The sequence below is a fragment of the Mus caroli genome, chromosome 1 (genome assembly GCF_900094665.2).
Source record: "Mus caroli chromosome 1, CAROLI_EIJ_v1.1, whole genome shotgun sequence".
In the NCBI taxonomy this organism is placed as follows: domain Eukaryota; kingdom Metazoa; phylum Chordata; class Mammalia; order Rodentia; family Muridae; genus Mus; species Mus caroli.
The window spans coordinates 99,984,793-99,996,268 of NC_034570.1; the positions used below are offsets into that span (position 1 = coordinate 99,984,793).

The 11,476-nt window shown below is 35.7% G+C and overlaps 1 protein-coding gene across 2 annotated transcripts in view; it reads left to right on the plus strand.

Moving 5' to 3' along the window:
• The window catches only part of Serpinb7 (serpin family B member 7), a 31,503-nt gene extending 20,410 nt beyond the window's left edge, over nt 1-11,093 (plus strand). The window contains exons 5-8 of one of the 2 annotated variants that reach the window (XM_021174055.1): nt 4,373-4,490; nt 6,506-6,648; nt 8,575-8,721; nt 10,012-11,093. In XM_021174055.1, coding sequence (XP_021029714.1) covers nt 4,373-4,490; nt 6,506-6,648; nt 8,575-8,721; nt 10,012-10,410 — 807 coding nt within the window. In that variant the 3' untranslated portion in view covers nt 10,411-11,093. The remainder of the gene's footprint in view (nt 1-4,372; nt 4,491-6,505; nt 6,649-8,574; nt 8,722-10,011) is intronic. The other variant, XM_021174062.1, reaches the window with a different exon arrangement.
• Nucleotides 11,094-11,476: the final 383 nt, after the last annotated feature.

An 11,476-nucleotide genomic window follows, 5' to 3' on the forward strand; every position in this document is an offset into this window, starting at 1 on the left:
GGCGCTGATCCGGCCGGATGAGCATGTCAATCATATCTATCTATCTATCTATCTATCTATCTATCTATCTATCTATCTATCCATCCATCTATTATATTACCATATATCTAACATATATATTTATTTTTCTGTCATATCGTTATCTATCTCTAAAGGTTCCATCAAAAATATACTTGAACTCCTAAATTCTTAGTAAAATTACAGTTTAGAAAGTCTATTTACCAAAAGTATCATTCTTAAATACTACACACAAACTACCTGTAAAAGAATTCCACAAAACAGTCCTATTTATGAATAGTTAATAAATGGAAATTTAGGAATAAGTGCAATCCTTGATCTCTGTGTTAGTCAGTGTTCTATTGCTGTGAAAAAAACGCCATATCCAAGGCAACTATAATCAGAGGAAACACCTATTGGGGGCTTGCTTAGAGTGTCAGAGGTTTTAGTTTCAGAGTTTTAAACCTATTATCATCATGGCAGGAACCATGGCAATATGCAGGTAGACATGAAGCTGGAGAAGAAACTGAGAGTTGTACATCTAGATCTGAAGGCAGCAGGAAGAAATAAAGCCACTGTGCCTGCCTGAAACCTCAAAGACCATACTCAGTAACCCACTTACTCCAATAAGACCACACCTACTCCAACAAGGCCATACCTCCTAATCCCTCCCAAGTAGTGATGCTCCCTGTGAATAAAAATTCAAGCATATAAACCTCTGAGGGCCATTTATATTCAAACCACGTTCCCTCACTGATTGTGGTAGTCTTGTAGCTATATCATAATGCACATATGTATTTTATCCAAGTTTAAAAGTTCTACAATCTATTATAACATCAATACTGTTCAAAATCTAAAGTTCAAACTCTCTTCTGAGACTAAAGGCAATCTCTGAACTCTTACCCTCTGAAATAATCAAAATAAAAAAGCAGATCACATACTTCTAACTTGCAATAGAGCAAAATATACATTAGCATTACAAAAGGAAGGAAAGAGAGCATAAGAAAATATGGGACCAAAATAAAAGACTTAAACCTAGCTTGGCAAACTCCAAATTCTATACCTCCATGTCTGATATCAATGTGCTCTTCAGATCTCCAACTCCATTCAGCTTTGTTGACTGTAACACATTTGGGCTTGTTCCACATACTGATAGCAGGTCTCCTTTCCATCTATTCCATGTCGCTGGTCTTTCATGACGGAAGCCTGGCTTCAGCTTTTTCTTTTTCTTTTTTTTTTTTTTTTAAACCAAAGAAGAAAGATTCTTGTATTCTTAACTATTAAGACCAGAATCATACTGCTAACGCTGCCAACTTCTTCTGTGGCTTGGTGGGGCTGGGCCTTAGCCTCTATGTTCAGTTTCATTTGTCTCAGCTCTGTTGTGAATGGTTTTCTTCACTGCTTAAACTTTTCTTCATTTGCTTTGCTTAAGTTAGAAGCTTAGCTGCATGGGGTCTGGCTCTAGGTCACCACTTCCTTTATTCCATTTAGCTTCAGGCTCTTCTTTAAACCTTTTATCTCAAACACTGGCCATACCTCCAATATACTTCGTGTGCCCTTTTTCACCTCAAATTGTACATTTTGTATTTTCCCTTGTTTGGTGTGCTCCTTTTCATTATATACTTGCATAAGAGTGGCCGTTAATAACCAAGCATCCTAGTAGATACTAGACTGTCTTGAGATTTTCTCAATATTCTCTGCCAGTGCTATTAATTTATAACTCTTCAAATTAGCTTCAGGAATTTTTTTTTTTTTTGGCTAAGGGCAGAAAGCAGGAACATTCTTCACCAAAATATCACAAGGATGGTCTCTAGGCCACTTACTAATTTCTTCTCCTGTGAAACCTCTTGAGCCAGGCTGTCATACTATACATTGCTCTAAGCACCAGTCTTCCAACCCTCTACTAATATGGCCCACCTTAAAGCATTCAACTGATTTCCTAATTGCAAGGCCCAAAGTCCACATTTGGCCAATAGGCAGCATTGTCCTGACTATCAGGGCAATAGCCCATACCTGGTCTCAACTTCTGTCTTAATCAATGTTTTATTGCTTTGAACAGACACAGTGACCAAGGCAACTATAACCAAAAAACAAAACAAAACAAAACAAAAAAAAACAAAACAAAACAAAACAAAACAAAACAAAAAACAAAATTCATTGGGGGCTTGCTTATAGTTTCAGAGATTTAGTCCATTGTTATTAAAATGGGAAGTATAAAGCCATGCAAGTAGACATGCTGCTGGAGAAGTAGCAAAGTAACCAAGAATCTATAAAACATCCATCAAAAACTAAATAAACTGAAAGTAAAAGAAGTCTACAATCTTTTTTTGATAATAGAAAATGTGGGAATCCTGTTGTCTGTGGAAAGATCTGATAGAAGAGCTGGGAAAGACAAGATTAAATAGTTGGGTTTCATTCTAGTGAGTGCTTCAGCAAGCATTCTTCAGAGACTAGAAATATCAGGGTGCAGAGAGATTTATTGCAAGGACTTGACTCATTGACTGTGGAGGCAGAGAGGTTCCAGCAAAACAATTAGGAAAACCTGGAGGCCCTGGGTAAAAAGTTACCAGTGCCCAGACTAAAGCAAATCCCATGTTTCAGTTCCAGTCTAAAAGTCAAATGGTCATTGTCCCAATCTCTGCAAGCTACAGGATTTTCCTCTTACTCTGATGCTGTTGGCATTTGTATTTGTTGGACATTGACTGAATGAGACCCTCATATACTGTAGACATGTTCTAGTCTCAGTCTGATGCTTCAGATTTGTCAAATTGATACATAAAAGCAGCCATCACAGAAAGGATTTGTGATATGAGGTTTCTTCCGGGAAAGAGCTGGGATGCTTTTCTTTCCAAGACAAAGGAAACATGCTGGAATGATTTGTGGCATAGAAGAATATAATTCTATTAGCTCATAGTGATAGATGGAGAGGAGTTAGAGACCTTGTGAAAGGATTTATTTAGACAAATAACTCCTTTTAAAAATATGGTATCTTAGAAAGAGATTGGTATGGCATGTTAATTGAATTTAAAGAAAAATGTGTAAGTGTCAAATGGCTTGTAAGTCTTCCAGGGCTATCTAAAAGTGGCAGACTATAGCAATGCCTATGTAATTTTGCAACCCCTGCCTTTCTTAGGCTTTCTTCTTGCTGACAGCTTACACTGGTGATAATAACTTCTCTAAATGTGGATGGAGTTTTAAAATTAATCTTTCTAATTTGTGTCTATGAGTAGATTGGTAGATGGATAGATGAATGGATTGCTAGATGGAAGTTAATCTGTAAATGAATAGTCTGATCTCATCATCCAGATAGACCAGAGATTGCCAGTCAATTCTCTCCAGATTGCCAGTCAATTCTCACCATTGGTATAGAACATTGTATAGTCTTTACTAGGAAACTACTGGTAAATATAGAGCAATATAACTTATATTAAATATTTTTCTTCCAAATATGAAAATCTTTGTTACAAAATATTTATGCACGTGTTTGCTATATTCCTAGAATGCTGATAAATTGAGTAACATAATAAAATTAAATTTATATACTTTTGAACACTCAGAAAGTAGAAAAAGTCAGTGCATTTTATATTAGGAGTGCAATAGTAAACAAAGCATGCATGGTCTCAACTTCACAGAATTTCATGTCTATGGAGGTTTTGGAATATTTCAAATGCAGATAAAACACATTGTGACCACTGATGTAATTATGTTTGAAAAGATAGGGATGCTCATTATCATGATTTGGCAGTTATATGTTAATTAAATGTATGTATCAAGTTACCACAATGTGCTCTATTCAAGTGTTCAGATACTAATTTTTCTTTGAAATGAAAGTGAAAACATTGTTATAAGCCATTGGAAGGACTAAGGAAGTGTCTCTCATGGAAAGAAGTAGGACACTTGCTGACTATGAGGAGCATTGGAGTGGAAGGAGTGATGCTCAAAGTTTGCAGCAAAGCAGGACACATGGATGAATCACTAGAGGAAGCATAAGGAATCTAGTATAATTAAGGCACCTATGTGGAGGGATAACTAGAAAGGAGGAAATGAGGTGCAAAGCCATTTATGCTATGTACAGAGTTTGCCATCTGATCTTATGTATGATAAGTAGCCTTGAAAGCCTTTAGCTAGAAAGGTAGATAATGAGGACACTGGGGTATTAAGATGAGAAAGACATGTTGAAGCTGAGGTAGTGAACTTTAGCCAGCAGCCCCCAACCCAATCCAGAAAAAGTCAAATTGATATTTAACATGCCTGTATTATAGTGCTGGTCATGTTTTCACTTTTTGGAGGCAGTGGAAATCAAGAATCAACTTCACATTTCTTTGTACTTGGTCAGTGGTATTTATTAATACAAAATCGATATTCTTATTTGCAGAACTACATTGAGTGTGCTGAAAACTTATACAATGCTAAAGTGGAAAGAGTTGACTTCACAAATGATGTACAAGAGACCAGATTTAAAATTAATAAATGGATTGAAAATGAGACACATGGCAAGTGAAATATGTTTGTTTTACACTATTTGTTGGTTATATGTAAATATTAAGATCAGGATAATTGAAACAAAGTTTTATGCAAAAAATATTAAAATATATATAAATATGTATAAGAAGTACTTCCTAATCCAAAATAATGATTGTTGGCTTTTTAGACTATTTGTTTGATTTATTTCAATATTTAAAATAAAACTTTTTATCAAATAACATAGTTAGCAAAGGTAGTACTTTCTGAAAAACTGCAATACTTCATCTGAATTTTAGACAAAGTTCTCCTCGAACACAAAACACAAAAACCTATTAATTTTTTCTGTTGCTAATCAAATGATGCTAAAGCTACTACTACTTATTTCTTATGGTGGGTTCTGATTTGAACTGTACAGTTATTCACGTATGTGAGTTTTGGATCACCTCAGTACTATGAGCCATGTGACTTACACTCCATTTAGCAGCACATATGTTCTCTTGGGAATGAGAAGATAATTTCTCCATTTCCTTTCTTCATTTATCATTATGTCATTACTGTGCATTGGCTTACTCCCTATTACAAATCTCAAATATAATCTGTATATTACTAATGAATCAAAAGAAATGATATAACTTGGTTTTGGAAAACTAAGTGGCATTCTCAGAAGCATTAAATAGCTCAAGGCATTTGACTTCCCTCCCATTTGAAGCTTTCATAGATATGATTTAATCTCTGAGAATAAATGATATAACTAACCAAAGTCTTGCTAATGTGAATTGGGAGGTATCAGCCTTTTTAATGGAATGGAATTAAATTCCACTTGGGGTTGCACAGTTTCAGTGTGGTTTGGCCAGTGCCATGAAGGGGCTTTGGGAACTTCTTCCCAGACAAGAATAATGCTGTCATGGCCTTTTGTTTCTTTAGTGATATTTGCATTTATTTTTTTCTTTTAGTAATATATTTTTATCTCTTACACATGACTGAGTCTAATTTTGTGTTTAAAACTAAGTCATAAGTAGATAATATTGGTTTGTTGATATATGTAAGATGACCAAACACCTCAATCTTGAGACAAATGTTGAACTTATCATTTTCACAGATCAGCAATTGATTGATTATTAATAATAATTTATTTTTTCTGGGAAACACTGAGTTGTTTCAATTTGTCAGATAGTTGTGACTTCTGACAACTTGTCATTTTCTGTGCAATTGCTGTGGCAGTGTCCCATGAAAGCCCACCCACAAGGGTTTCTCTCCAGTTGGCTGATGAGTCCTGCTCTGGCTGTCAGCACTTCATTGTTCTCAAAATGACATTTCTGAAATCTCATGGTTATTTTTGGGTCACCTAAAAGTTTTCTGTAAGCAGTGCTCTGAACAGGGGACCTCCTTGGCTTTCACTTCTCTTTTGTGGTATTTACCACAACCAAAAAGTAGACTTCTATATGTTTAGTATTAAGTTACAGGAAAGTTATCAAATTGCTCCATCTCATTTGGTGTTTGGTTGGCCATATTCTTTCAGTATACTTTTCAGTCACCTTTGGAGTTATGTGAGTTTCTGTTTCTTTCTGTAAATGCAATCCCCCAGACTTTGCTTGAATGCCTTCTCTGAGGCTTGATTTCTTCATAATGGGAAGCTCACGTCTTCATTATGTCATGTCACTGTATGAAGTTGTCTTACAGGTTGAATCTGGGATAGCGAGTCAACATCTCTGTGGCTACCACAGCCACAGTGATGATTACACTTGATTTCTTACTTGAGTGACTGTATCAACTATCTAATGTCCCTGTGTTTCAGTTCCCCTAACAGGAAACCAAAACAATGGCAGCATAGGTTTTGTAAAGAATTCAAGAGAGTTAAACCAAATAATGTCCTTAAAGGGTTTAGAAAGTACCAGGTATTTTTATTACTATAATGTTGCTACTGACATTAGTTATTTGTATAATAATGATACTAAAAAAACATGCTCATTAACAGTCTGTGAGCACATTTAAAAATGTGTTTCACTATAGATGGGCCTTGTTCCATTCAACTTATTTTCAAAAGGAAAAATCAAGAAGGTGTTGGGCGACAGCAGCCTCAGCTCGTCGGCTGTCATGGTGCTGGTGAACGCTGTTTACTTCAAAGGCAAATGGAAATCGGCCTTCACCAAGAGTGATACCCTCAGTTGCCATTTTAGGTCTCCCACGGTATGTACATATATATTAAGGAACCCACCTCCAATTATTCCGTAGTGAGAATTGTGGTCTTTGCATAAATTTTATCTGTATTGCCAAATGTGGTAAGATCCCTCTCTTGCTTTATAGAGGTGACATTATTGTCTTGGACAAGTTTAAATGTGGTTGGACTCACCACACCTTGAAGTTATTATTAAGTCAAATTATATCCAAATTGTATTTTAATCACTCAGTATTTTATGTTAACTGCAGAGAAATACTGTTGCATAGGTTTAAAATTAAGTCTTACTTTTATTTCTTACATATTACAAAAATAGATTGACATCTTCTTTATATATCGTTCCACATCAGGAATTTTAAACATGGAAGTACTGTAACAATCAACAGTGGCTTATCTTTGGTGGCTTGACTTTGGTGACCTACATACTAATCCTGAGGTGAATTCAAAACCTGATTGAGAAAATTCCTGACCTAAGTGACTCTGTGAGGAAACAAGTTAAGCACAGAAACACTTTGAGAATTGTATATGAACAACAAGTTAATACAATAAATCATAGTAGCATACACCTTTGACTTGTCCTCTCTTGCACTTGCAGTATAAAAACTTCCAGAGGCCATGTCAGCGCTTCAGTGGCTGAGATGGACAGGGTTTAAAACTAAATACTTGTTCTGCATTTTTGTCCACCCACTCTCCACCTCACACATTATGTGAGTTGTCTCACTTTCAACAATAAATGTAGACCAGGTAGCATTCTTGTCTCCTAGACGGCCTTGGGATTCTATTGGAGCTTTTAAAAATTATTTTGGCTTTCTTTTAAAAACCCATCATGCTGGCCACATCCCCTTACATGATAGCTTTTACTGCATAGGCTATTCAGTCTTGAATGCCAATTTCACAGTTGGTGCTGTTAATGTACAAGACAGAGAAAAGTGAAGAATAGTAGTACACATGTCACAAAAGTAACACACAAACAAGGCGTTAGTGAAATGCCTTTGTAAGATGTGTGACTCTCCCATTGAGTCCATGGCACTGTGTGGCTGAGCCATCCCAGCCCCGACCAGGGACAAGCACACTCTCATTTCTCTCGATGGGTCTTTTTATTATTTGTTGTTTCCTGTATGTTCTTTTGAAGACCAAAAGAAGAATTTTACTAGAAGTATAGATTCCTTAGGTTCAAAGACACAGAATTTACTGTCCTCTTGTATAGAAATTTTGTTCTAAAAATGGATATTACAGAATTGTTGACAAGTTTGTCTATTTTAATTTCAAAAGGAAAAAGAACTTGTTACACCTGTATGATATTTCTAAATTTATGAAAGGTATCTTCAAGATAAGAATTAGATTGCTTCTTAATAACATTAATAACAGATGTAATCTATCATTTTATTCAAATTTTAATTTTCCTAGGACTTTATTCTTAAATTACATGATTTTATTGCTCTAGTGCGTACTTTGGTTTTGATGTGAGAAGAAACCTACAGAATTATGTATTGTCATGTAGTATAGAATTTATTTATTTTTTAATTAATTTCTATTAATTTATAAAATTAATTAATTTTAATTTTTATTATTACTTACAGAAACATTTCAGCTAATGCACTCAGCACAAAGCAATCTTTCACCTAGTAACTCTGTATTAAGCCACAGAGTCCCCACCATTGCATGCAGTAAGGACCATTCATCATTGATAGATTGTCTCTATCATATAGATGAGGGTCTGGAGGCAAAAAAGTGAGGTACCTTAGCTGAAGTTAACTAGCTGAAATGTTTCAACTAAAGGACTAACTTAATTAAGATGAAGGCATCTTACAACGAACACTTGCAATGTATCAGAAAATGTCCAAAGCCTTCTAACCAAATCCATATTTTTACGTGTACTTGGTCAATGAGTAAGGTAATATGGGCATGTAAACACCTCTTTGTGATCTGACTTCCAGTGTCCTGGAAAAGCAGTTAATATGATGCATCAAGAACGGCGGTTCAATTTGTCTACCGTTCAGCAGCCACCAATGAAGGTTCTTGAGCTCCAATATCATGGTGGCATAAGCATGTACATTATGCTGCCTGAGGATGACCTATGTGAAGTAAGTCACAGTTACCCTACAATGGACTATTGTGTGCACAATACTCTTGGTTATGTTTATTTTCTGTGTGTGTGTGTGTGTGTTTGTGTGTGTTTGTGTGTGTGCGTGCATGCGTGAGTGCGTTCATGTGCACATGTGTGTTACATAGTAAGGGAATTGACACTATAGAAGGCTAGAATCAAGGAGAAAAGGGGAAATTCAGAGTAAGAAGATTACCTACAAACTAGATTATTTATACATAGAAATTTCATATGAACATTGGACTATGTAAGTTCTGATCCTTTATAAAAGGTAAGTTTGATGTATATGAGAAGTATTTTTAAAATTTCAGGGCATTTTAGTTTAAGAGATATCCATGTATAGGATTTCAACTGTGTATGAAAAAAAGCATAGTGAATCTATGCTTCCTGAGAGCGATTATCATACTGGGAGAGAGCTGTCATTCCCAGAAGATGGGATTCTGGGTCTTTACTTCAGGCCACCTAGGTTTATTTATCATTTATTATTTTATCGTTAAATTTTTATTTTATGTGTATGGGTATTTTGCATGATTGCATGTCTGTGCCACATGTGTGGCTGGTGTCCTTGGCATAAGAAGGCATCAGATTCCTTGAAACTAACTATAGATTGTTATAAGCCATGTATGCATGCTGAGAGTCAAATTGTTAAGCCAACTCTCCAGCTTTCCTCTGGTTTATTGTTCAAGCTGTATAAACATTTATTCTTCATGAGTCTTTTATGATAGGACAATGATTAGATGACAACTAAGCTCTCTTTTCCTTTGGTGATCCCTCACTTCCCTGTTCTTCTTGTATGTCTACTGCTACCACATTATAGTATCTTTAAAATACTTCACAGAACCAATATGCCTAATTCTATTTTAAATGATATTTATTTTTATAAATGTTAACTATTTCTTTTAAGTTTAGAGAGTAGAGAGTATAATTATGCCATTTTCCCTACCCTTTCTCCCTCCAAATGGTCCCATATACCCCTCCTTCTTCTGGTTGCCTGCCTATTATTCCACTTTCTCTGTCTTTCCCAGTATGCACAGGGATTGGACATGTCAGTTCGTACACACAAACCATGGCTTGTCATAGCTTCATGAGTGAAACAAGCAACCTGTTTAAAACCTTTACTCATGTTCTCTTTGTGATTTCCTCCAGATCTATTTCATGCACTGCTGTAGAAAAACCCAGAAGGGTGTCACCACAGAACACCAGATGTCATTGTAGTTCTCATTTCACTCTTCCCCTAACAGTATGTTTCCAAACTTTTAAATCTCTATAGATTGAAAGCAAGCTGAGTTTCCAGAATCTAATGGACTGGACCAATAGGAGGAAAATGAAATCTCAGTATGTGAACGTGTTTCTCCCCCAGTTCAAGATAGAGAAGAATTATGAAATGACGCACCACTTGAAATCCCTAGGCTTGCAAGATATCTTTGATGAGTCCAGTGCAGATCTCTCTGGAATTGCCTCTGGAGGTCGTCTCTACGTATCAAAGCTAATGCACAAGTCATTCATAGAGGTCTCAGAGGAGGGCACTGAAGCCACTGCTGCCACAGAAAATAACATTGTTGAAAAGCAGCTTCCTGAGTCCACGGTGTTCAGAGCCGACCGCCCATTTCTGTTTGTCATCAAGAAGAATGACATCATCTTATTTACTGGCAAAGTCTCTTGTCCTTGAAATTCCATTTGGTTTCCTATACAGTAACAGGCATCAAGAAGCATCATAAGTGAATAGAATTGTAATTGGAAATACATGGGTTTGCTTTGATTTGTTTCAGTGCATTGATGGTCAGCAAATGATACTGGTGACTTAACCCTTTTTGATACCTGGTTGATAGTCTAAATGCCTGCTCTCATCATTTCTACTCCCATTTACTTCCCTTTGTCTAATACTATTGACCCATCTGGGGTTTGATCCACTCACAAAGAAAATGCAGGGGCTGCCTGTAGAAACTCTTACATTTAAATTCCTGAGTTTTCAGAGACATTCCTGATTCATGATACAACAATCTAAAAAGTAAGCCCATTTGTTGCTCAGAAATCAGAATGAAAGCTAACTCATTCTTGAGAAACAAGATGATGCTAGTATTTCCTTCAGTATGCTTGATGTCACAATCACTGTAAAAATCAGGGGCTCAAAAATACAGAATTAAGATTGGTAAGCAACCAAAGAATTTCATTAATAACTTCAAATTTACAGCCTTTGGCATTCCTGGGTAAGACCAAATATGTACATAATTTTCAAATATTAAGTATTTTTTAAATGTTGGCAATTGATATTTACAGAATATTATTTCGTATTCTTTTGAGATCATGAGTATTTTCTCATGTTTCTCATAATAAATATGTATAACACCTGCACAGTGTGACTGCTAACCTCTTACCAATTTTGAGTATACCAGCTTTTGTTTTTTAGGTAATGGAAAGAGGCAGTGAAGAAGGAAAATAATGCTTTTGTAGCACACGATTAATCTGGTTCTATAATGCCTATCTATGACACATACTATTACTTTTACATGCATACTAATGAATGAGATAATTATGAGTAAAAAGATTTAAAGTTAAGAGTGAGAGACAGGAATAGACCTAAGTAGGCTACCTATGTTTTCCCTCCTCTCTTCTTCTATTCCATATGGTCTCCCTGGTCAGTTGGCTTTTATTTTTATTTTTATTTTCATATTTTTATTTCTATTTCTATTTCTATTTTTTGAGACTCACCTGTTCCCAGTCCTCCTTGTTACTAA